Source organism: Cherax quadricarinatus, chromosome 91 (assembly GCF_038502225.1).
Source record: "Cherax quadricarinatus isolate ZL_2023a chromosome 91, ASM3850222v1, whole genome shotgun sequence".
NCBI classification, from domain to species: Eukaryota; Metazoa; Arthropoda; class Malacostraca; order Decapoda; family Parastacidae; genus Cherax; species Cherax quadricarinatus.
The window spans coordinates 5135658-5162710 of NC_091382.1; the positions used below are offsets into that span (position 1 = coordinate 5135658).

The 27053-nt window shown below is 39.3% G+C and overlaps 1 protein-coding gene across 1 annotated transcript in view; it reads right to left on the bottom strand.

Annotated features, from left to right (window-relative positions):
• The window catches only part of rod (rough deal), a 56493-nt gene that overhangs the window by 20273 nt on the left and 9167 nt on the right, over positions 1 to 27053 (bottom strand). The window contains exons 6-18 of the mRNA XM_070104407.1: positions 25191 to 25338; positions 20592 to 20753; positions 19621 to 19838; positions 18806 to 18909; positions 18224 to 18387; positions 14483 to 14725; positions 13068 to 13274; positions 11901 to 12037; positions 7998 to 8118; positions 5873 to 6004; positions 5229 to 5554; positions 3367 to 3590; positions 1 to 818 (exon numbers count right to left, since the gene is read on the bottom strand). The exon at positions 1 to 818 is cut by the window's left edge and continues 1122 nt beyond it. Coding sequence (XP_069960508.1) covers positions 1 to 818; positions 3367 to 3590; positions 5229 to 5554; positions 5873 to 6004; positions 7998 to 8118; positions 11901 to 12037; positions 13068 to 13274; positions 14483 to 14725; positions 18224 to 18387; positions 18806 to 18909; positions 19621 to 19838; positions 20592 to 20753; positions 25191 to 25338 — 3004 coding nt within the window. The remainder of the gene's footprint in view (positions 819 to 3366; positions 3591 to 5228; positions 5555 to 5872; positions 6005 to 7997; positions 8119 to 11900; positions 12038 to 13067; positions 13275 to 14482; positions 14726 to 18223; positions 18388 to 18805; positions 18910 to 19620; positions 19839 to 20591; positions 20754 to 25190; positions 25339 to 27053) is intronic.

Consider the following 27053-nt stretch of genomic DNA (forward strand, 5'->3'; position numbering starts at 1 on the left):
TATAGAGAAGGTGCAGTCTGGGTGAGAAACAAGGTTACCCTGAACATGATTCAAAGCTCTGGTATCTCCCTTAAAAGCTTCCTTGAAGGATACATTGAGATCAGCTAAACGCTTCCCCCACTGAGCTCTCTTCATCAGCAACTCAAACTGTTCCTTCACCTCTGAGAGTGCATGCAATATGCAATAATCTCTTCCTACAGTAGCAATAGACAGAAGTCTACTATAATCAAATCCAAACCTTTTGATAAGTTCATTGAGTACTTTTAAAGCCTCTTTTTTCATTAGTAAAATAAGCAAGCTGACAGCTAATGGCACATCAACTCTTGTGCTCCCAATAACTTTTAATAATATTGTAAACACTTGCTCCCAGCTGGGTGTGCATCCTGACAAAGATGACTGAATACCCAAACTATCATACCGCTGGGCCAGCAGTAAACACATACAGAGTGCAAGGTAGTCCTGACCTCGTTCACGAAGGTGACTGACAAGGTCGTGGAAGCTACTGGTCAGACGCGTGTTTTCCAACAGATTAACCCCCTTCTCTTTGTCATCTTGATAAGGCACCAGTGAAGCTTTACCGCGACACCGATGAGAGTTCAAACACATCTCCAAGGCTTGTATCATGAGTGAGGTGACAAAGCTACTTTCAATTGGCATACTGGCATCATGAAACAAAGCACTGAGCTTCCACGTATTGTAGCTGCTGCTGCTCCCGGCTACATCAGTGTTGGTGTAGATGCCCTCCATGTGGCACTGCTGATACAAGGTCTGGCCTAACTGGCACCAAGTTCCCAGTTCCAAGAGAGGATTCAGAAGTTCTGTGGACATACAAGAATAACATTCATACATATTTTATCTAATTTGTTTAAATGGAAATAACAGCATACTGCCAATAGTGAAGACTAGGATACAAAAACAAGCTTTACAGGTAGTAGAACAAGCTTTACATGCATCAGAGTAAGCTTTTATTAGGACAGTGTTTCTCTCTAAGGATAACTTTTATAAAACCTGCCCTTAAAGCAAAGCATTATCTAAATTACAGCTTGCTCACTCGATGTATTTCTGTCTTCACAAACACAACACAGCAAGTGAAAAAATCAGTCAAAATACAACATAAATTCAATGTGCTCGTAAAGCATGCCCACAACATTTATACGTCTTTAGATACACTTTACAGGTCCACACTACTGTTTGTGCCATCATCTCCAGGTTTCCCAATTAAAGAGTATCTTCATTCCGTGCCTCTTTGAAAGAACAGACACAGTACAGACAACTGGCCAAGATTTTACTATTAAATAGTGTGATATAATAGGTATATGTGCAACATTTTTACTGAAAACTACCTGGAGTATACCTGGAGAGGGTCTTGGGGGGTCTCACAAATTAAAATTATGTGTTAGAAGAGAGAGACTGTCACAAATGATCTGCTAAACAATTTGTGTTCATCTTCAGACTACAAATCACATACCATGGCTGGGATAATTCATAATTAACCCCAGAGTTTGGAGGGGACTTTACTGTCCATCTCGGATTACAATGGAGTTTTTATTTTTAACAAGCTGGCCATCACTCAACAACACAGGGTAAAAAAAAAAAAAAAATTCACTATCATTCATTCAATTGCTATTTTGTCAGAAGAGCACTGACATCACAGCTCAGATGGCCCTCTAAACTGTAGCATCCCTACCCCTCCTTCAGAGTGCAGGCACTGTACTTCCCTCCCATGGCCAGGACTCAGGTCTGACTAACTGGTTTCCCTGAATCTCTTATAAATATTACCTGAACACACTCCATCAGAATGTCAAATCATAAGATCTACTTGTCTCCACTCATTCTGATTAACTTCTTTCCACAAGCCTGTTGGATGTTCAAGCCTCCTAGCACTATCAGAATACCACGCAGTGATTTTTTTGTTTTACATGCTGGTCGTCTCCCACCAAGGCAGCGTAACCCGAAAAAGAAACACTTTCAGCATCATTCACACTATCACTGTCTTACCAGAGGAATGCAGATATGAAAGTTTAGATGTCTCCAAACAGAAAATATCCCAAACCTCTACTTTAGGTATTTTATATGGGGTGCAAAACCAAGCTGGGGTACACCACCGGATACTTAACCTGCAGTGGGTCATCGCCTGATTAACCCTTTCAGGGTCCAGACCCCCAATCTGCAACTTGTCCACAGGGTCCAAGAATTTTCAAAATTTTTTTTTTATTTTTTTTTCTCATGAAATGGTTGAGAATTGTTCTGAAGATAATAACATAAAAAGTACAAAATTTGATGGAAAATTGACGAAATTACGCTCTCACTAATTTTGCTGCATCAGCGATTTTGCCCACTTTGACTCCCATTTTAGGCCAATTATATTATTCCATTCGACCAAATTCTTAGCTATTTCGCTAGTATCACTTCTATTTTATCAATGGAGCACAGGAAATTGCAGAGTCAACTGTTTCAACTAACAACAAAGTGATTGGAAATTGGTAATTCGGCTAATTTCACACAGTTCAAAATATTCCAATTTCAAAATAGGGTCCAGAGTAAACACTGCAGGCATTCCTGGCACTAATATGGCATTTCTTCTGTTTATTAGTTACATTTCCAGGCTTTACAGATGAATTCCATTTTTATTTTTTATTCATATAATGAATTTTTATTCACACCAAAAAATAGAAAATTTACTGTTATGCAATATTGTAATAACTGTATAGATAATATCAGCACATTCATGAACACATATCAGACCCACCAGCTGACATGTACTGAATGCCTGACGTCAATTGTTTACTCTTGAACATTAGCAAAAATCGAACATTTCTGCTACTTTGAGCTTAATTTCAAGCCATTTTCAGTATGAAAACCAATCAAAATCATCTCTGTTTCTGTAATATATCTTCCATTCTATCAAATGAGACCAAGAAACCACGAATACAACTGTAAAAAACATACAAAAAACACCGCAAAGTCGCTGTTTTAATCCAAAAATACAGTCGCAGTTTTTTTCTCATTATGCACTTCATGCTCCAGGATTTGTTTAATGTGGTGCCCCCTACCACAGAGATGTATTCTCTCATATCTAGGCCCAAATTTACCGCTCACAGCTTATCTGAGTGAGCTGAGCTCCTGGCGTAGAATTACCGCTTGGACCCTGGCTTCAAAGCCGTAGACCTATGGAACGGACCCTCAAAGGGTTAAGACCTGCTTCAGGACACATCGTATTGTTTCATGACAAATACCACCTGGGAAGGGTTGGAGGTCCAGGATAGACCAAAAACTCGTCTAAATTTCCTCTTCAAAACTGGGGTTAGCTGTGAATTCTCCGGGAGTAGAAAGACTCTTGAAACTCATCAAAGGTAAAGGACCAACCTGGACGTACAGACCTCACTGCTGAGCACACAAGCTCATAAATAATATTAATAAGGTCTGCACAAGACTTAGAGCCACCACTACTCTCTTCGAGGGCCGCTGCATTCAGCGTTGATGATTCTCCTCTGTCGCCCGATTTTAAGTTTTGATGTTCGACAGTAAGCTTAACCACATCATAAATAACTTCCGTGCACTCCAAGCCTGATGCATCTGCTAAAATCTCTCTGAAAATGAATAGAAAAAGTAATCACATAAAAGTACATTAATATTCCATTCAAAGTAGGATGTTAGAGTGAAACATGGGTATAATGGACAAACAGAGGGAAAAGGTGTCCATTTAAAAAAAATCCACTGCATTAAAATGTTTGATGAAACAGACATGGTCTGTTTAACGGAGAGTTTATCGGGCACACTACTACTAACGGACAAAAACCGAAAGTGGTGGACTTAGACCTTTGTCTGGCCAAATATGTCCATAATTATATCAAGGTTTAGTTTAATAGTGTATAGTCGATGGCAAGACATTTGCATTTTTATATTATTATTATTACATTATTTATTATGTGTACTTTTAACTCAACGGCCGTCTTCTGCTAAGGCATGGTGACTCAAAAAAGATAACACATTCACCATCTTTCTTTCATTAGTTGTCTTTCCAGAAGTGTACAGATAAAATTCAGAAGACCCTTCAACTTCAAGCTCCACATCCCATCTTCAGAGTGCAGACACTGTACTTCCCACCTCCAGGACTCAAGTCTGGCTAATCAGTTTCCCTGAATCCCTTCATAAAAGTTACCTTGCTCACTCCAACAGCACATTAAGAACAAATTGTCAACATTCACCCACAAGCTTGCTGATTATTATTTTATTCATAAGGAAATACTAAACCTGTAGGGGCATAAAGCTTCAAAGGAATGGCAAGTTTCCCAGTTTGTTGCCAGGAAAGGAAGGGATTCCAGGTTTGCTGCAAGGAAGGCAAGAGTTTCCAGGTTTGTAGAAAGGAATGGAAGGATAATTCAGATACCTGTATCATGGCTTCTCTTAGGCTTTGAAGAACTGCCAGTTTTTCTACTTTTGCACTTTGGGGCCATTATTATGCATAATTAAGAGGCATTTTTGGGCCATAGTAAAGCATAGATAATGGAAACTGCAGATACTAAATCAGTGGATACAGGGGTTCTACTGCACTGTGTATATTTTGATCCATCTGTAAGGACTGGTACTCTGTATTAACACACAGTCCATTTCACTCATACACACAGTGTCACTCTTGTATATAAAATTTAGTATATTTTTATCATTGTTGTATTGATGGTTTGATGTGCGAGAGCTTGTGAATTTCTCAATAGAACATAAACTAAAGAATCATATAATCCAAAATTATTAACAATATTATTCATTGCATGAAAGGATAGTATTACTATTATGTTCATAATGAAGTACTGGAGTAGTAACTATCATACAGCACCTGGGCAAACAGGTGTGATCTGAGGAATGTGGAAAATAACTCCAATTCCTTGACTAAAGAGCCCTTCACTAGCATGAAGGGATGAATAATACTAGTTTTTTTTTTAACATGCTAGCCATCTCCCACCGAAGCAGGGTGTCCTGAAAAAAAGCCCTTTCATCATCATTCACACTATCACTGTCTTGTCAGAGGTGCACAGATGGCAGTTTAGATATACGTACAGTATGTCTAAAAGCAAATATCCCAAATCCCACCTTTAGAGTGCAGGCCTTGTACTTCCCACCTCCAGGGCTCAAGTCCAGCTAACCAGTTTCCTTGAATCCTTTCACAAAATATTACCCTGCTCACATTCCAACAGCTCGTCAAATCCCAAAAACCGTCTATCTCCACTTACTGACATATGTGAATAGCAGCTTCCAGATCATCATTCTTGGCAGCTAGTGATGCCGAGAAAGACAACATGTCTCCCCTGGCAATACCCAAGAGAGATGCCAGGTGCTGAAGATGATCCAATCCCCTCTTGGCATTTTTCTCCTTATTAAGAGTGAGAGGGGAAATTTCCTCTTCCACTTCTCTCTCTTGATGGAGTAATGTTTTGTCTTCACGAAGCCACAACAGTCTACCATCTTTGCACCAGCTGATAACTTCTTCTTCAAACAGTTTCTTACAAGATGTTTTATCTTCTAACTCTTCCAGTGTTGGGTAAAGATTGTAGTGAACCTGCACCAGACATAACATTAATAACTGATAAGAATGAATTCAAGGTAAGTCATAAATAAATAATTCACATTAAGCGCTAAACCAAAGTGGGCTATTCAATGCAAGATGTGATGGAGGCTTGATCCTATGTCTGCTTTGTCTGTTCTAAGGTAAGGTGTAATGATTATCTGTCAATAAATAAGAGAAAAATGGACAGGGACTTGAACGATGGTCTTGATATGTAGCAGGTCAGTAAAAAAAATATACTACGGGGCACCATAAGCAAAGTTGTGTGCGTGTATATCTACTGATGTTTAGCAACACATACACAGTACTTACTTGCAGGGTGTGAAGATTGTGAAAAGAAGTGAAGAGTTTCTCCTCAGATGGGGTAGTTGCTACGTACCATTTCTTGAAGAAGGTTTCAAGTGCTACTACACCCTCAGCCACAGCTGATTGAAGATCTCGTCCCTGCAGTGTTACCAAGACACCAGTATTAAAATACAACTTAACCATTATACCTCTGGCAATACAGTGATTGAGTGAGAAATGGTGAAAATGTTTCTTCCTTTTTATTTTTGGGTCACCATACCTTGGTGGGAGACAGCCATTATTGAAAAACATTAAGCTATTATAGTGATTTAAAACACATTGGCTGTTTTCAAAACAGGCACTGTACAACTTGCTTACAAAACTAAGTGCACTTAACCTGTTTCCCTTAATCTCCTCATAGATGTTAATTTACTCATGTTACAGAAGCACAATAACTCCCACAACCCACTTAATCTCTGCTCATTACAACCTCATGCAAGTTTCCTGGATACTTAAGCTTCATGCTTCAAAATCTACGTCACACCAATCATTTCTGGGATGACTTTTATACCTTCCCCATACCCTAGCGTTATATATCCTCTTTGTCAACTTATCTCGCTTCATTTTTTTGAAAAAGATCAAACCATGTCAGTAACTCTTCCACTCCCTGAATTTTTGCATCTATTGAATAGACTACTACTGTTTTCCAGACTCAACACCCCAGTTGTCTTCTTCTTATCTATTCTATGATATACCTCGTCATTCGTACACCCATTCAGACACAAGCTCTTAAATCAATCCACTTCCTCCATACTCCTTCCCTTCGTCAGTTTCCTCATACTTAAGTAATAAGCTTAATGACTTCTGACTCCTCTCCCTCAGGTAATCACAAAATATTGGGTAAATGGACACAGATGCAACTAATGTAACACTATTTTGGCAAAGTTTTGCTCCTGGAGAGTGATACATTGCCACAATAAATTGTCACAGTAGTTGCATCTGTGTCCATTTACCTAACGTTCTGTTGGTAATTCAACCAGTGTTAGTAACAACATAATAAATTACTTAGCAAAACTGACCAGAAAAACATGGGGTATTAACAAGATACATAGTGTTTATACCAGGAAAATAAAAAACAAATACCCAACAAGGGATACTAAATTATTACCTTAATGAAATAAGCAATGTAAATTTTCTCATAAAACAGAATAACATTAACAAAGAAAATTATATTTAGCCATGTAAAGCGATTACTGTATTTCGGGCTTTTAGACACATTTTTTTCCCATGAAATGTCCCCAAAAACCAGCCTGCATCCTATAAACTGAAGGTCAGTGACGGGAGCTATAAGCATGGGGTGGGCTGTAGCTCTTCCAGTTATGTCCGATGCCGAGCCAGTAAAACTAAAACAAGTCCAGTGTTTCAAAATACAGTAAATTAATAATGTTTTGAGACAAGCAATTTATGAAATACGGATACTGTACTGGGATATTGACGAAATTCCTCCTTAAGTAACACCTTCCTTTCTTATTTCTTAAACTACCGAAGTCACAAAGCAGCATCATTTATGGTAGGCACTTTAAAACAATGCTACGTATAGTACTCTATCATTAGCACATGCTTAGTATTTTCACTTTATTACTAGGTACTGGTAATCATACTTACTGTATGTTATGGTACAACAGCTGAAGCATCCATTTTCGTTTATACCGATAGTCACTGACAAAGATGCATCAGTATGCATTCTGGGAGCCTCACTATATACAGTTGCGCACACAGCAGCAACTCAGTTACCAGCGACTGTTTCACCAGTTCAAATTGAGAGATCATTGGGGTGTTCAGGTGAGCACTAGGCCTATCATATGTTTTGACCAACCCATAAATTAAATGTAACCATATTTCTACATGTAAAATCACTGGAGTAAATATTACTTGGTATTAGGCATTCTTAACTTTTTTCTGATTATTACCTTCTAAATTGCAATGTGTCTAATGCATCAGAGCATCTAATGTCATAGAGTACCTAAGGAATGGTAAATGTTTGCTCCAAGGAAAGGGAGGGCACCTCCAATTCTTCTGATCAAGAGCCTTTCACCAGGATCAAGGCACACTTTCCTTGAAAGGAATTAAAAATAGAGAAGCTATACTGTACCTTGTGTCCTATAGGTGGAAGCAGTAGAGTTTCAACAGCATACCTCAGTAACTTCTGACAAATTTGTCGCTGGAGGTTATCATTTGATGTTTGTAAGAGTTCCTTCACACCATCAACATTCCTGCCAAATATATTGCACAGTTATTATTATTTTTTTATTATCACACTGGCCGATTCCCACCAAGGCAGGGTGGCCCGAAAAAGAAAAACTTTCACCATCATTCACTCCATCACTGTCTTGCCAGAAGGGTGCTTTACACTACAGTTTTTAAACTGCAACATTAACATCCCTCCTTCAGAGTGCAGGCACTGTACTTCCCATCTCCAGGACTCAAGTCCGGCCTGCCGGTTTCCCTGAACCCCTTCATAAATGTTATTTTGCTCACACTCCAACAGCACGTCAAGTATTAAAAACCATTTGTCTCCATTCACTCCTATCAAACACGCTCACGCATGCCTGCTGGAAGTCCAAGCCCCTCGCACACAAAACCTCCTTTACCTCCTCCCTCCAACCTTTCCTAGGCCGACCCCTACCCCGCCTTCCTTCCACTACAGACTGATACACTCCTGAAGTTATTCTGTTTCGCTCCATTCTCTCCACATGTCCGAACCACCTCAACAACCCTTCCTCAGCCCTCTGGACAACAGTTTTGGTAATCCCGCACCTCCTCCTAACTTCCAAACTACGAATTCTCTGCATTATATTCACACCACACATTGCTCTCAGACATGACATCTCCACTGCCTCCAGCCTTCTCCTCACTGCAACATTCATCACCCATGCTTCACACCCATATAAGAGTGTTGGTAAAATTATACTCTCATACATTCCCCTCTTTGCCTCCAAGGACAAAGTTCTTTGTCTCCACAGACTCCTAAGTGCACCACTCACCCTTTTCCCCTCATCAATTCTATGATTCACCTCATCTTTCATAGACCCATCCGCTGACACGTCCACTCCCAAATATCTGAATACATTCACCTCCTCCATACTCTCTCCCTCCAATCTGATATCCAATCTTTCATCACCTAATCTTTTTGTTATCCTCATAACCTTACTCTTTCCTGTATTCACTTTCAATTTTCTTCTTTTGCACACCCTACCAAATTCATCCACCAATTTCTGCAACTTCTCTTCAGAATCTCCCAAGAGCACAGTGTCATCAGCAAAGAGCAACTGTGACAACTCCCACTTTATGTGTGATTCTTTATCTTTTAACTCCACGCCTCTTGCCAAGACCCTCGCATTTACTTCTCTTACAACCCCATCTATAAATATATTAAACAACCACGGTGACATCACACATCCCTGTCTAAGGCCTACTTTTACTGGGAAATAATTTCCCTCCTTCCTACACACTCTAACTTGAGCCTCACTATCCTCGTAAAAACTCTTCACTGCTTTCAGTAACCTACCTCCTACACCATACACCTGCAACATCTGCCACATTGCCCCCCTATCCACCCTGTCATAAGCCTTTTCCAAATCCATAAATGCCACAAAGACCTCTTTAGCCTTATCTAAATACTGTTCACTTATATGTTTCACTGTAAACACCTGGTCCACACACCCCCTACCTTTCCTAAAGCCTCCTTGTTCATCTGCTATCCTATTCTCCGTCTTACTCTTAATTCTTTCAATAATAACTCTACCATACACTTTGCCAGGTATACTCAACAGACTTCTTCTTTCAACACACCGGCCGTATCCCACCGAGGCGGGGTGGCCCAAAAGGAAAAACGAAAGTTTCTCCTTTTACATTTAGTAATATATACAGGAGAAGAGGTTACTAGCCCCTTGCTCCCGGCATTTTAGTCGCCTCTTACAACACGCATGGCTTACGGAGGAAGAATTCTGTTCCACTTCCCCATGGAGATAAGAGGAAATAAACAAGAATAAGAACTAGAAAGAAAATGGAAGAAAACCCACAGGGGTGTGTATATATGTGCTTGTACATGTATGTGTAGTGTGACCTAAGTGTAAGTAGAAGTAGCAAGACGTACCTGAAATCTTGCATGTTCATGAGACAGAAAAAAGGACACCAGCAATCCTACCATCATGTAAAACAATTACAGGCTTTCGTTTTACACTCACTTGGCAGGACGGTAGTACCTCCCTGGGCAGTTGCTGTCTACCAACCTACTACCTAAAACTCAACAGACTTATCCCCCTATAATTTTTGCACTCTCTTTTATCCCCTTTGCCTTTATACAAAGGAACTATGCATGCTCTCTGCCAATCCCTAGGTACCTTACCCTCTTCCATACATTTATTAAATAATTGCACCAACCACTCCAAAACTATATCCCCACCTGCTTTTAACATTTCTATCTTTATCCCATCAATCCTGGCTGCCTTACCCCCTTTCATTTTACCTACTGCCTCACGAACTTCCCCCACACTCACAACTGGCTCTTCCTCACTCCTACAAGATGTTGTTCCTCCTTGCCCTATACACGAAATCACAGCTTCCCTATCTTCATCAACATTTAACAATTCCTCAAAATATTCCCTCCATCTTCCCAATACCTCTAACTCTCCATTTAATAACTCTCCTCTCCTATTTTTAACTGACAAATATATTTGTTCTCTAGGCTTTCTTAACTTGTTAATCTCACTCCAAAACTTTTTCTTATTTTCAACAAAATTTGTTGATAACATCTCACCCACTCTCTCATTTGCTCTCTTTTTACATTGCTTCACCACTCTCTTAACCTCTCTCTTTTTCTCCATATACTCTTCCCTCCTTGCATCACTTCTACTTTGTAAAAACTTCTCATATGCTAACTTTTTCTCCCTTACTACTCTCTTCACATCATCATTCCACCAATCGCTCCTCTTCCCTCCCGCACCCACTTTCCTGTAACCACAAACTTCTGCTGAACACTCTAACACTACATTTTTAAACCTACCCCATACCTCTTCGACCCCATTGCCTATGCTCTCATTAGCCCATCTATCCTCCAATAGCTGTTTATATCTTACCCTAACTGCCTCGTCTTTTAGTTTATAAACCTTCACCTCTCTCTTCCCTGATGCTTCTATTCTCCTTGTATCCCATCTACCTTTTACTCTCAGTGTAGCTACAACTTGAAAGTGATCTGATATATCTGTGGCCCCTCTATAAACATGTACATCCTGAAGTCTACTCAACAGTCTTTTATCTACCAATACATAATCCAACAAACTACTGTCATTTCGCCCTACATCATATCTTGTATACTTATTTATCCTCTTTTTCTTAAAATATGTATTACCTATAACTAAACCCCTTTTTATACAAAGTTCAATCAAAGGGCTCCCATTATCATTTACACCTGGCACCCCAAACTTACCTACCACACCCTCTCTAAAAGTTTCTCCTACTTTAGCATTCAGGTCCCCTACCACAATTACTCTCTCACTTGGTACAGTTGTATTGCTAAATGTAAAAAGAAAAACTTTTGTTTTTCTTCTTTTTCTTTCTTTCTTCTTTCAACAAAAACGGCCGTATCCCACCAACGTAGGGTGGCCCAAAAAAGAAAAACAAAAGTTTCTCTTTTTGACTTTAGTAATGTATATAGGAGAAGGGGTTACTAACCCTTTGCTCCCAACATTTCAGTCTCCTCTCATGACACGCAAGGCAAGTCAATTCATTTTAAGATTCCAATTAATGTAATTGAAATTTAGATTTTTTCCAACATCTGCTGACTCTTACCAAGATACAACAACTTTAAAAAAAAAGAACATTCATCATTCAAAAGCTACCTTACTTGAAATGTGCAGAATTCGTTACTCAAATCACTCTCCAAACTATATCTTCCCCACCCAATTAAGTCATATTTCATTAAGTGTATTAAAGAACTGTGTCACCTTGCACATATGTAAGACTTTTCCTCCGATATGAGTAGCAAAATACGTACCGTGTGTTAAGAAGATACTTGGTCCTCGTAACATAAGCATCAATGCGAGAGAGATGTTTGTATGAAGCAACCACATGAAGTGCGTCCTCTAACACATCTGTTCTTCCATCATGAGATAATATATTTTCCAGCATCATCTGCAACAAAAACAATGATAAAAAAAAAAGGATACAAGAAAAATGGTATCATTTACCACGCTGGCCATTTTCCACCCAGAAGATTAATGTTTACTGCCTCGAGTGCTTTGAAATGAGTTTTTTCCTTCAGGCATTCATCTGCCTCTGGTAGAATTCCTATGGTAACGCTCTCGCCTCATACACTGAGTGTCTGTGGTTCAATCCCTGGTACAGGTGGAAACATTGGGCATGTTTCCTTACACCAGCTGTCCCTGTTCACCTAACAGTAAGTAGGTACTTGAGTGTTAATTGACCGTTGTGCGGGTGGCATCCTGGGGAACAAGACTGAAGGACCACAATGGAACTAAGGCAAACAGTCCTCTATGATGCACAGACTATTAGGTTATCCTGGGTGGCTAACACTCCTGACTAAAAATCTGAACAAATCTTATCTTCACATGCCTATGGCCATTTTCAAGGATTCTTTTACCCTAGTAGCCCAGCCTGAGACCTGACTGTCCTGTCCATTTGGTCAACCATGTTGCTGATGCTACTGAAACACATGCAACTATCCACATGACTATCACATTATTATTACATTTATGGGGAGATGGGAGTGCTAAACCCACAGGGATCACAAGGAAAGGTAGGACAGCTCCAAGTCTTTGGCTCAAGAGCCCTTTAACAACATCAAGACACCTTGAAGGAAGGGCCATCACAATTCCACTGATCAGGCACTCACAATAGTCATCCAATTTCCCACTGAAAACTACCACTGTTCAAGAGGGAGCTGTACAGGCACCTAAAGTCAGTACCTGACCAGCCAGGCTGTGGTTCATACATTGGTTTGTGGTCATGGACTGGGCCATGGGGGTGTGACCCCCACGGCCCAATTAGGTATACTCCAGGTATACATCTCCAAAATCTGGTGAATAATGGAAATGGAGCACTGCGTACCTAATTAGTTAAACTAATGAGATCTACACTGCTGGTACTTATAAATCCCTGATGCAACCTTAACTTTGCACTAATTCAAGAAATGCTATCTCACCTCTGCATTCTTTGCTATATCAATTCTGATAAGATGAAGGTCATATTTTCTCAAGACAAGCTTCAGATCCACAAGACGTCTCTGATCCTCCAATTTGCAGCTCAGAGTGCTATTATGAGAAAGGCCTAGATTACATGCAGCTTGTGTGCCAGGACTCCAGGGTACGGGAGCTACACGGAGACACTCCAGTATACAATGAGCGCGTACCTGAAATGCATCACTAGTATATAAAAAAATGGGTTTTTATTTGATGTAAAGCACTAAGCCTGTGTGGGTCATTTAGTGCAAGCATTGGTGGAAGCTGAATCCTATGTCAGCTGATCACAAATCTAACTTGCTACCATTCACTATATCAAAGAAAAAATGAATTTGAGGCTGTCCCTTGTGGAAGTTATCATTATTATTAAAACATTACTGTATAAGATAAAACACCTCACACAAGTACTGGTTTAACAATAACATTACTGTAAAAGATAAAACACCTCACACAAGTACTGGTTTAACAATAACATTACTGTATAAGATAAAACACCTCACACAAGTACTGGTTTAACAAAAACATTACTGTATAAGATAAAACACCTCACACAAGTACTGGTTTAACAATAACATTACTGTAAAAGATAAAACACCTCACACAAGTACTGGTTTAACAATAACATTACTGTATAAGATAAAACACCTCACACAAGTACTGGTTTAACAAAAACATTACTGTATAAGATAAAACACCTCACACAAGTACTGGTTTAACAATAACATTACTGTATAAGATAAAACACCTCACACAAGTACTGGTTTAACAAAAACATTACTGTATAAGATAAAACACCTCACACAAGTACTGGTTTAACAATAACATTACTGTAAAAGATAAAACATATATCATACAAGAACTGGTTTAACAAGAGGGATTTAAATAAGTGGAACAAAGTGACAATTAGTACAGCTGAAGCTAATGCCTAAAATAGATTTAAAAAATAGGCTAGAGTAATATGAGTGAGAATACTTGGGTGTGAGTAAAAATTGCCTAGCAAGGGCCAGTAGGCCTAGTGCTCTTTTCTAATATGCTTATCACTTTTAGTAACCTTTAAACATTACATAAGTAAACTCAACTCTCACAATTATTTTCCAAAATTGAAGTGGAGACAAGTTTTTGAGATTTGATGTGCTGTTGGAGTGTGAGCATAACAATATTTACCAAGGGATTCAGGGATACCAGTTAGGTGCATTTCAGTTTTGTAACTGGAAAGTACAGTGACTGCACTTTGAAGGATGGGTTGGGATGTTGTGATTCAAAGGTCACGTAAACTGTGCTGTCTGTGCACTTTTAACAAGACAGCTATTGTGTTTCCATCTGTGAATCATGTTGAAAAAATGTTAAAATTGTGTAGAAATTAACAGTGTTACCTCACCTGAGCATCAGATATGATACTTATGACAGCATAAAGTTTGTCTTCCCAGGAGGCCTCTCCATAAGCCCACCAGTCCTGCCCAGCTGAAGCCAGGGTGTCCAGCACATAGTGAGCCAGAGTGCCATCATGATCAAGTTCGTGGCGTATGAGGTAAGAATGTAAAAATCCATCCATTAGTGGAGAGACTTCTTCACCACACACTAGCCAGCCAAGTAATGCTGAAACAACCATCTCTTTGTTTTCCTGTGATAACAAAAAAAATATGTGTAGAAATTATCAGAGTAAAATGCCTATTAAATTCACTTATCCAGTTAGCCAGACTTGAGTCCTGGAGATGGGAAGTACAGTACTTGCACTCTAAAGGAGGGGCTTGGGATATATGCTGTCTAGAGGGACATCTGCACTGTGGTATCTGTGCAACTTTGGCAACACAATAATAGTGTGAATGATGGTTAAGGTGTTTCTCGGATTACCCTGCCTCAGTGGGAGACGACCAGCATGTTAAAAAAAAAAATACGTAAATACACACTTGCAAAACTAAAACTTCTATCTGTTTTCTTGCATTAAGTATAGAGCCTATCACAAAAATTCACTAAATTTACTTAAATAATAAAAAGCATCTGTAACACTGACATAATGATCCATGAAAGGAGACTTCACCACACACACTAGCCAGTCCAGTAACGCTCAATTTTTTTTATTATTTTTATTATCACACTGGCCGATTCCCACCAAGGCAGGGTGGCCCGAAAAAGAAAAACTTTCACCATCATTTACTCCATCACTGTCTTGCCAGAAGGGTGCTTTACACTACAGTTTTTAAACTGCAACATTAACACCCCTCCTTCAGAGTGCAGGCACTGTACTTCCCATCTCCAGGACTCAAGTCCGGCCTACCGGTTTTCCTGAACCCCTTCATAAATGTTACTTTGCTCGCACTCCAACAGCACATCAAGTATTAAAAACCATTCGTCTCCATTCACTCCTATCAAACACGCTCACACACGCCTGCTGGAAGTCCAAGCCCCTACCCCGCCTTCCTTCCACTACAGACTGATACACTCTTGAAGTCATTCTGTTTCGCTCCATTCTCTCTACATGTCCGAACCACCTCAACAACCCTTCCTCAGCCCTCTGGACAACAGTTTTGGTAATCCCGCACCTCCTCCTAACTTCCAAACTACGAATTCTCTGCATTATATTCACACCACACATTGCCCTCAGACATGACATCTCCACTGCCTCCAGCCTTCTCCTTGCTGCAACATTCATCACCCATGCTTCACACCCATATAAGAGCATTGGTAAAACTATACTCTCATACATTCCCCTCTTTGCCTCCAAGGACAAAGTTCTTTGTCTCCACAGACTCCTAAGTGCACCACTCACCCTTTTCCCCTCATCAATTCTATGATTCACCTCATCCTTCATTGACCCATCCGCTGACACGTCCACTCCCAAATATCTGAATACATTCACCTCCTCCATACTCTCTCCCTCCAATCTGATATCCAATCTTTCATCACCTAATCTTTTTGTTATCCTCATAACCTTACTCTTTCCTGTATTCACTTTTAATTTTCTTCTTTTGCACACCCTACCAAATTCATCCACCAATCTCTGCAACTTCTCTTCAGAATCTCCCAAGAGCACAGTGTCATCAGCAAAGCGCAACTGTAACAACTCCCACTTTATGTGTGATTCTTTATCTTTTAACTCCACGCCTCTTGCCAAGACCCTCGCATTTACTTCTCTTACAACCCCATCTATAAATATATTAAACAACCACGGTGACATCACACATCCTTGTCTAAGGCCTACTTTTACTGGGAAATAATTTCCCTCTTTCCTACATACTCTAACTTGAGCCTCACTATCCTCGTAAAAACTCTTCACCGCTTTCAGTAACGTACCTCCTACACCATACACCTGCAACATCTGCCACATTGCCCCCTATCCACCCTGTCATATGCCTTTTCCAAATCCATAAATGCCACAAAGACCTCTTTAGCCTTATCTAAATACTGTTCACTTATATGTTTCACTGTAAACACCTGGTCCACACACCCCTACCTTTCCTAAAGCCTCCTTGTTCATCTGCTATCCTATTCTCCGTCTTACTCTTAATTCTTTCAATAATAACTCTACCATACACTTTACCAGGTATACTCAACAGACTTATCCCCCTATAATTTTTGCACTCTCTTTTGTCCCCTTTGCCTTTATGCAAAGGAACTATGCATGCTCTCTGCCAATCCCTAGGTACCTTACCCTCTTCCATACATTTATTAAATAATTGCACCAACCACTCCAAAATTATATCCCCACCTGCTTTTAACATTTCTATCTTTATCCCATCAATCCCGGCTGCCTTACCCCCTTTCATTTTACCTACTGCCTCACGAACTTCCCCCACACTCACAACTGGCTCTTCCTCACTCCTACAAGATGTTATTCCTCCCTGCCCTATACACGAAATCACAGCTTCCCTATCTTCATCAACATTTAACAATTCCTCAAAATATTCCCTCCATCTTCCCAATACCTCTAACTCTCCATTTAATAACTCTCCTCTCCTATTTTTAACTGACAAATCCATTTGTTCTCTAGGCTTCCTTAACTTGTTAATCTCACTCCAAAACTTTTTCTTATTTTCAACAAAATTTGTTGATAACATCTCACCCACTCTCTCATTTGCTCTCTTTTTACATTGCTTCACCACTCTCTTAACCTCTCTCTTTTTCTCCATATACTCTTCCCTCCTTGCATCACTTCTACTTTGTAAAAACTTCTCATATGCTAACTTTTTCTCCCTTACTACTCTCTTTACATCATCATTCCACCAATCGCTCCTCTTCCCTCCCGCACCCACTTTCCTGTAACCACAAACTTCTGCTGAACACTCTAACACTACATTTTTAAACCTACCCCATACCTCTTCGACCCCATTGCCTATGCTCTCATTAGCCCATCTATCCTCCAATAGCTGTTTATATCTTTCCCTAACTGCCTCCTCTTTTAGTTTATAAACCTTCACCTCTCTCTTCCCTGATGCTTCTATTCTCCTTGTACACCATCTACCTTTTACTCTCAGTGTAGCTACAACTAGAAAGTGATCTGATATATCTGTGGCCCCTCTATAAACATGTACATCCTGAAGTCTACTCAACAGTCTTTTATCTACCAATACATAATCCAACAAACTACTGTCATTTTGCCCTACATCATATCTTGTATACTTATTTATCCTCTTTTTCTTAAAATATTTATTACCTATAACTAAACCCCTTTCTATACAGAGTTCAATCAAAGGGCTCCCATTATCATTTACACCTGGCATCCCAAACTTACCTACCACACCCTCTCTAAAAGTTTCTCCTACTTTAGCATTCAGGTCCCCTACCACAATTACTCTCTCACTTGGTTCAAAGGCTCCTATACATTCACTTAACATCTCCCAAAATCTCTCTCTCTCCTCTGCATTCCTCTCAAACAATCACTATTTTCCCATGATAGCAACAAGTGTAGAATTGGCCACAGAGCAAAAATTTTAACTATCACTAATAAAATACCTGTAACTGCACACTTGCCAGTCTAGTAAAGCTGAAACAACTCTCTCTTCCTGATAATAAAGAACATGAGGGGGCAGACTTTACTACAATCTCCACTAAACTGACTTTACTACAAACAGAATGTTATCCAATTCTTCCATAATATGGACCCACTGAGGTCAATACTCACCTGCGTATACTGACTGAATTGTATTTTGATTCTAAATTTGTCTGACAGCAGCTGTAGGTCCTGAAGAGCAAGAGCTGTCTGACGCAGGTGGTAGAGAGCAGAGGTGGGACTGTGAGCCTTCCACTGAGCAACATGAACCGCCATCTGAACTTCTATGTTGCCACCTAAAAGAAATTTCACATTTATAGTGAAATGTTATTAAATTCTTTGGCTGTTCTTTTAGAATTGCATTACTATCAAATTCTGTAATGCAAAGTAACAGTGTGTTTGCTATAGTAATGATGATAATAAAATACTGATAGTATTGCAGTAAACTTTCAAGTTAATGTACTAAGAGAGAAACATGAAGGGCTGATAGTGACGATTGTGGAAGATAGAGATGAAACTGCCTTGCCACGACTGTAACAATAACAATTCTGTAAACAACAGACTTTGTCCATTTCCACATTAACCCAGCAGATTCTGTCCTATTTTTCCAAAGTCTGTCAGATAGAAAGTTAAATAATGACAAAGGAGCCAAAAGAAAGACATTTTGAAAAATCACATCAAAAAGTAAATTGACTGGAGTCACATAAATCATACCTGCATGGAAATCAGCTACAACATTTTCTAAAACAGATATAATAGTATTTGCCAGAGCTAGTCCATTGGAAGGCCATGACGTTTTTTCTAAAACTTCCAAACTCCTGTATGAAACAAAAAATCATTCATTAAAAACTCTTTATTTCACATTTAAAGCTTACCTAAACTTGCATCATCCTTATTTCCCAATTAGCTACTTTTAACATTTGTTATACAGCCTCTCCTCACTTAACAAAGGAGTTCCGTTCCAGAGTACATGTCAGTAAATGAATTCATCACTAAGTGAGGAGCATACTATAGTGGTATTGGGTTTGTGTAACCATCTCTGATACTGTTTTAATGTCACCTTTGCACCATTCATAAAATTTCTGATATATTTTTAAATGTTTATATAGCAGTGTACTATATATTGTAATAAACAGAACAGAGCAAATCACCTCTAATATACATTATTTAGGTATGCACACTGGTCGGTGAACCCATTGTAAGTCCGAGTCGTCGGTAAACGAGTGTCACAAGTTAGGAGAGGCTGGACATTATGATCAAAATGAAACGCTAAACCCTTTTGTTATACAAAGAGGCGTAAGAGAAGACTGAAATGCCAGGAGCAAGGCACTAGTAACCCTCTTCTCCTTCAGCCAGTGCACTGAAAAAATTTACTTTTAAAACACAAAATGAGCAAAATTCTGAAGAAAAAATAAAAACCTATTGTGAAAGTGCAAAAATAATTAAAATGGCTTTTTTCATTTAACTACCATCAGTTATCTTTAGTGATAATCACCCTCAATTAAATCATTTAAATTATATTTTCTTACTTGACTCTATCATCCCCCCAGCTGGCAATTATCTCTATTGAGCCTGGGCATAATTTCACCAGATCTCCTAACACATTCTTCGGCAACCAATTCCAAAGTACCGACGAAGACACGTGTGGAAAAGCAGCCAAGATACGAGACACACACGGCTGGTTCACACACTGGAAGAACTCATACTGGTGTCGGTGCCACACTGTTAATGCTATGTCTAAGTTTCCCTGCAAGTAAACAATGGTGAAAACATTGACAGAGGTCTACACAGTAAATATAAAAATAATCAAGATTTTTTAACATACACATGAATATGATGGAATTAATATAGGTAAGTGCTATGGCACAACTCTGCTAAATTAAATTTGAGCACAATGAAAAAAAATACAGCACTCATCGAATGTAACATTAAATTGATTTAAATTGATCTATGATATATAGTGGAACCTCAGTATTTGAATGTACTGGACCTCAAACAAACCAGAGTCCGAACAATTTTGTTCAGAAAAAACTGACCTGGTCTTTGAACATTTTTCTGGAGTCCAAATGTGATTATTTGTTTTAAATTCAGTTGTAAAGACCTGTTTCTAAAGTACTTTGAAGTAACGTCTGACACTGACCTAACTCTAATTACTTATTTATTTACCATATAGGAGGGGGTTTGGGATACTAGCAGTTTGGAGGGACTTTCTTAACTGTCGTATCTGAGCGCCTCTGCAAAGACAGTGATGATGTATGAGTGATGGTGAAAGTGTTGAATAATGATGAAACTGTTTTTTTTTCTTTCTTTCTTTTTGGGTCACCCTGCCTTGTGTATAAAAAAAAAAAACTGACGTGATATTTTCAACTTAAGATGGGTTCATCGAAACGTAACCCCATCGTTAGTCGACTAGCACGTGTATACTTCCTAGTATGCCCAAAATATCTATGACTGTTTTTGAGAGGCCTACTGGTGCAGCCGGCCCAAGGTCACAACTTACCCTGCTCAGGTGTTCAATAAACTCCTCAAGCATGTCAGTATGGGAGAAAGCGAGCCAGTGTTGTATATCCGAAGACGGGAAGATGATCTCAAAGGTTCGGAGACGGTAAGCACTCTCACTCACTCGCTGCATCAGACTGCTTAACTGCTCACTTTCCTCAGACTAAAACAGTTAAAAAACATTAGAATACAGTCAACTGTTATAAAACATTAGAATACAGGTAGTAGGTTGGTAGACAGCAACCACCCAGGGAGGTACTACCGTCCTGCCAAGTGAGTGTAAAACGAAGCCTGTGATTGTTTTACATGATGGTAGGATTGCTGATGTCTTTTGTCTGTCTCATAAATATGCAAGATTACAGGCATGTCTTGCTACTTCTACTTACACTTAGGTCACACTACACATACATGTACACATTTATTTATACACACTCATCTGAGTTTTCTTTGATTTTATCTTAATAGTTCTTGGTCTTATTAATTTTCCTTTTATATCCATGGGGAAGTGGAATAAGAATCTTTCCTCCGTAAGCCATGCGTGTTGTAAAAGTCAACTAAAATGCCGGGAACAATGGGCTAGTAACCCCTTTTCCTGTAAAGATTACTAAAAAGAATAAGAAGAAGAAAATTGTCAAAGTGGGAAGTCTGAATGTGCGTGGATGTTGTGCAGATGATAAGAAAGAGATGATTGTGGATGTTATGAATGAGAAGAAGCTGGATGTCCTGGCTTTAAGTGAAACAAAGCTGAAGGGGGTGGGAGAGTTTCAGTGGAGAGGAATAAATGGGATTAGGTCAGGGGTTTCAAATAGAGTTAGAGCTAAAGAAGGAGTAGCAATAATGTTGAAGGATAAGCTATGGCAGGAAAAGAGGGACTATAAATGTATTAATTCAAGGATTATGTGGAGTAAAATAAAGATTGGATGTGAAAAGTGGGTTATAATAAGCGTGTATGCACCTGGAGAAGAGAGAAGTGTAGAGGAGAGAGAGAGATTTTGGGAAATGTTGAGTGAATGCATGGGGAGTTTTGAATCAAGTGTGAGAGTAATGGTGGTTGGGGATTTCAATGCTAAAGTGGGTAAAAATGTTATAGAAGGAGTAGTAGGTAAATTTGGGGTGCCAGGGGTAAATGTAAATGGGGAGCCTTTAATTGAGCTATGTGTAGAAAGAAATTTGGTAATAAGTAATACATATTTTATGAAAAAGAGGATAAATAAATATACAAGGTATGATGTAGCACGTAATGAAAGTAGTTTATTAGATTATGTATTGGTGGATAAAAGGTTGATGGGTAGGCTCCAGGATGTACATGTTTATAGAGGGGCAACTGATATATCGGATCATTATTTAGTTGTAGCTACAGTTAGAGTAAGAGGTAGATGGGAAAAGAGGAAGGTGGCAACAACAAGTAAGAGGGAGGTGAAAGTGTATAAACTAAGGGAGGAGGAAGTTCGGGTGAGATATAAGCGACTATTGGCAGAAAGGTGGGCTAGTGCAAAGATGAGTAGTGGGGGGGTTGAAGAGGGTTGGAATAGTTTTAAAAATGCAGTATTAGAATGTGGGGCAGAAGTTTGTGGTTATAGGAGGGTGGGGGCAGGAAGAAAGAGGAGTGATTGGTGGAATGATGAAGTAAAGGGTGTGATAAAAGAGAAAAAGGTAGCTTATGAGAGGTTTTTACAAAGCAGAAGTGTTATAAGAAGAGCAGAGTATATGGAGAGTAAAAGAAAGGTAAAGAGAGTGGTGAGAGAGTGCAAAAGGAGAGCAGATGATAGAGTGGGAGAGGCACTGTCAAGAAATTTTAATGAAAATAAGAAAAAATTTTGGAGTGAGTTAAACAAGTTAAGAAAGCCTAGGGAAAATATGGATTTGTCAGTTAAAAACAGAGTAGGGGAGTTAGTAGATGGGGAGATGGAGGTATTGGGTAGATGGCGAGAATATTTTGAGGAACTTTTAAATGTTAAGGAAGAAACAGAGGCAGTAATTTCATGCACTGGTCAGGGAGGTATACCATCTTTTAGGAGTGAAGAAGAGCAGAATGTAAGTGTGGGGGAGGTACGTGAGGCATTACGTAAAATGAAAGGGGGTAAAGCAGCTGGAACTGATGGGATCATGACAGAAATGTTAAAAGCAGGGGGGGATATAGTGTTGGAGTGGTTGGTACTTTTGTTTAATAAATGTATGAAAGAGGGGAAGGTACCTAGGGATTGGAAGAGAGCATGTATAGTCCCTTTATATAAAGGGAAAGGGGACAAAAGAGACTGTAAAAATTATAGAGGAATAAGCTTACTGAGTATACCAGGAAAAGTGTACGGTAGGGTTGTAATTGAAAGAATTAGAGGTAAGACAGAATGTAGGATTGCGGATGAGCAAGGAGGTTTTAGAGTGGGTAGGGGATGTGTAGATCAGGTGTTTACATTGAAGCATATATGTGAACAGTATTTAGATAAAGATAGGGAAGTTTTTATTGCATTTATGGATTTAGAAAAGGCATATGATAGAGTGGATAGAGGAGCAATGTGGCAGATGTTGCAAGTATATGGAATAGGTGGTAAGTTATTAAATGCTGTAAAGAGTTTTTATGAGGATAGTGAGGCTCAGGTTAGGGTGTGTAGAAGAGAGGGAGACTACTTCCCGGTAAAAGTAGGTCTTAGACAGGGATGTGTAATGTCACCATGGTTGTTTAATATATTTATAGATGGGGTTGTAAAGGAAGTAAATGCTAGGGTGTTTGGGAGAGGGGTGGGATTAAATTATGGGGAATCAAATTCAAAATGGGAATTGACACAGTTACTTTTTGCTGATGATACTGTGCTTATGGGAGATTCTAAAGAAAAATTGCAAAGGTTAGTGGATGAGTTTGGGAATGTGTGTAAAGGTAGAAAGTTGAAAGTGAACATAGAAAAGAGTAAGGTGATGAGGGTGTCAAATGATTTAGATAAAGAAAAATTGGATATCAAATTGGGGAGGAGGAGTATGGAAGAAGTGAATGTTTTCAGATACTTGGGAGTTGACGTGTCGGCGGATGGATTTATGAAGGATGAGGTTAATCATAGAATTGATGAGGGAAAAAAGGTGAGTGGTGCGTTGAGGTACATGTGGAGTCAAAAAACGTTATCTATGGAGGCAAAGAAGGGAATGTATGAAAGTATAGTAGTACCAACACTCTTATATGGGTGTGAAGCTTGGGTGGTAAATGCAGCAGCGAGGAGACGGTTGGAGGCAGTGGAGATGTCCTGTTTAAGGGCAATGTGTGGTGTAAATATTATGCAGAAAATTCGGAGTGTGGAAATTAGGAGAAGGTGTGGAGTTAATAAAAGTATTAGTCAGAGGGCAGAAGAGGGGTTGTTGAGGTGGTTTGGTCATTTAGAGAGAATGGATCAAAGTAGAATGACATGGAAAGCATATAAATCTATAGGGGAAGGAAGGCGGGGTAGGGGTCGTCCTCGAAAGGGTTGGAGAGAGGGGGTAAAGGAGGTTTTGTGGGTAAGGGGCTTGGACTTCCAGCAAGCGTGCGTGAGCGTGTTAGATAGGAGTGAATGGAGACGAATGGTACTTGGGACCTGACGATCTGTTGGAGTGTGAGCAGGGTAATATTTAGTGAAGGGATTCAGGGAAACCGGTTATTTTCATATAGTCGGACTTGAGTCCTGGAAATGGGAAGTACAATGCCTGCACTTTAAAGGAGGGGTTTGGGATATTGGCAGTTTGGAGGGATATGTTGTGTATCTTTATATGTGTATGCTTCTAGACTGTTGTATTCTGAGCACCTCTGCAAAAACAGTGATAATGTGCGAGTGTGGTGAAAGTGTTGAATGATGATGAAAGTATTTTCTTTTTGGGGATTTTCTTTCTTTTTTGGGTCACCCTGCCTCGGTGGGAGACGGCCGACTTGTTGAAAAAAAAAAAAAAAACAGTCAACTGTTATAAAACATTAGAATACAGCCAACTGTTATAAAACATTAGAATACAGTCAAGTCTCATAAAACATTAGAATATAATCAAGTCTCATAAAACATTAGAATACAGTCAATCCTCATAAAACATTAGAATAGTCAATTCTCATAAAACATTAGAATACAGTCAATCCTCATAAAACATTAGAATACAGTCAATCCTCATAAAACATTAGAATACAGTCAATCCTCATAAAACATTAGAATACAGTCAATCCTCATAAAACATTAGAATAGTCAATTCTCATAAAACATTAGAATACAGTCAATCCTCATAAAACATTAGAATACAGTCGTCTCATAAAACATTAGAATACAGTCAATTCTCATAAAACATTAGAATACAGTCAATTCTCATAAAACATTAGAATACAGTCAATTTTCATAAAACATTAGAATATAGTCAATTCTCATAAAACATTAGAATATAGTCAATTCTCATAAAACAATACAATCAAGTCTCATAAAACATTAGAATACAGTCAATTCTCATAAAACAAAAATACGTACAGTCAATTCTCACAAAACATTAGAATACAGGCAATTCTCATGTAAAAAGAACAGCTTTCATTTTTCTTTCTAGGTCACCCTGCTTTGGTGGGAGATGACTGGTGCGTTGAAAAAAAAAAATCATTTAGAGGGTACTGTACCTGAGTTATTTTGGCAAGACGTTCTTTGGCATAGTTGAGATTCTTTTTTGTGATGATTAAATCAGGTAAAGGAGCCTCGATACAGAGGGTAGTGACAAACTCAGAGTCGTGGATCTTATCTAGGGTCAGAAACAGCTCTTCACTTAGACTGAAACAATGAAAAGAATTACTTATTATCAATAATATAATCTTATTGTCACACGAGCCATTTCCCACAACCTCTATGACTTTAGTCCAGTCAATTATTATTATTATCATTATTACTTTTGGGTTGTTAAGGAAGTAAATGCTAGGGTGTTTGGGAGAGGGGTGGGATTAAATTATGGGGAATCAAATTCAAAATGGGAATTGACACAGTTACTTTTTGCTGATGATACTGTGCTTATGGGAGATTCTAAAGAAAAATTGCAAAGGTTAGTGGATGAGTTTGGGAATGTGTGTAAAGGTAGAAAGTTGAAAGTGAACATAGAAAAGAGTAAGGTGATGAGGGTGTCAAATGATTTAGATAAAGAAAAATTGGATATCAAATTGGGGAGGAGGAGTATGGAAGAAGTGAATGTTTTCAGATACTTGGGAGTTGACGTGTCGGCGGATGGATTTATGAAGGATGAGGTTAATCATAGAATTGATGAGGGAAAAAAGGTGAGTGGTGCGTTGAGGTATATGTGGAGTCAAAAAACGTTATCTATGGAGGCAAAGAAGGGAATGTATGAAAGTATAGTAGTACCAACACTCTTATATGGGTGTGAAGCTTGGGTGGTAAATGCAGCAGCGAGGAGATGGTTAGAGGCAGTGGAGATGTCCTGTTTAAGGGCAATGTGTGGTGTAAATATTATGCAGAAAATTCGGAGTGTGGAAATTAGGAGAAGGTGTGGAGTTAATAAAAGTATTAGTCAGCGGGCAGAAGAGGGGTTGTTGAGGTGGTTTGGTCATTTAGAGAGAATGGATCAAAGTAGAATGACATGGAAAGCATATAAATCTATAGGGGAAGGAAGGCGGGGTAGGGGTCGTCCTCGAAAGGGTTGGAGAGAGGGGGTAAAGGAGGTTTTGTGGGTAAGGGGCTTGGACTTCCAGCAAGCGTGCGTGAGCGTGTTAGATAGGAGTGAATGGAGACGAATGGTACTTGGGACCTGACGATCTGTTGGAGTGTGAGCAGGGTAATATTTAGTGAAGGGATTCAGGGAAACCGGTTATTTTCATATAGTCGGACTTGAGTCCTGGAAATGGGAAGTACAATGCCTGCACTTTAAAGGAGGGGTTTGGGATATTGGCAGTTTGGAGGGATATGTTGTGTATCTTTATATGTGTATGCTTCTAGACTGTTGTATTCTGAGCACCTCTGCAAAAACAGTGATAATGTGCGAGTGTGGTGAAAGTGTTGAATGATGATGAAAGTATTTTCTTTTTGGGGATTTTCTTTCTTTTTTGGGTCACCCTGCCTCGGTGGGAGACGGCCGACTTGTTGAAAAAAAAAAAAAAAAAAAAAATCTACTCTCTGAGCCCGGCTCATCTGGTGCTCGCCTGGTCAACCAGGCTGTTGCTGCTGGAGGCCCGCTGCCCTACATATCCATCACAGCCTGGTTGATCTGGCACCTGGTGAAGATACTTGTCTAGTTTCCTCTTGAATGCTTCAACACTCGTTCCAGCAGTGTTTCTGATATCTTCTTGTAAGATGTTGAAAAGTCTGGGACCCTGGATGTTGATAGGTGTCCCATAGATCGATTGCTAGCCCACTCAGCTTGCACATGGAAGTCCGTGGTTCGATCCCCGGTATGGGTGGAAATATTAGGATGTATTTCCTTAAAACACTTGCTGTCCATGTTCACCTAGCAGTACAATAGGTACCCGGGCATTAGTCAACTA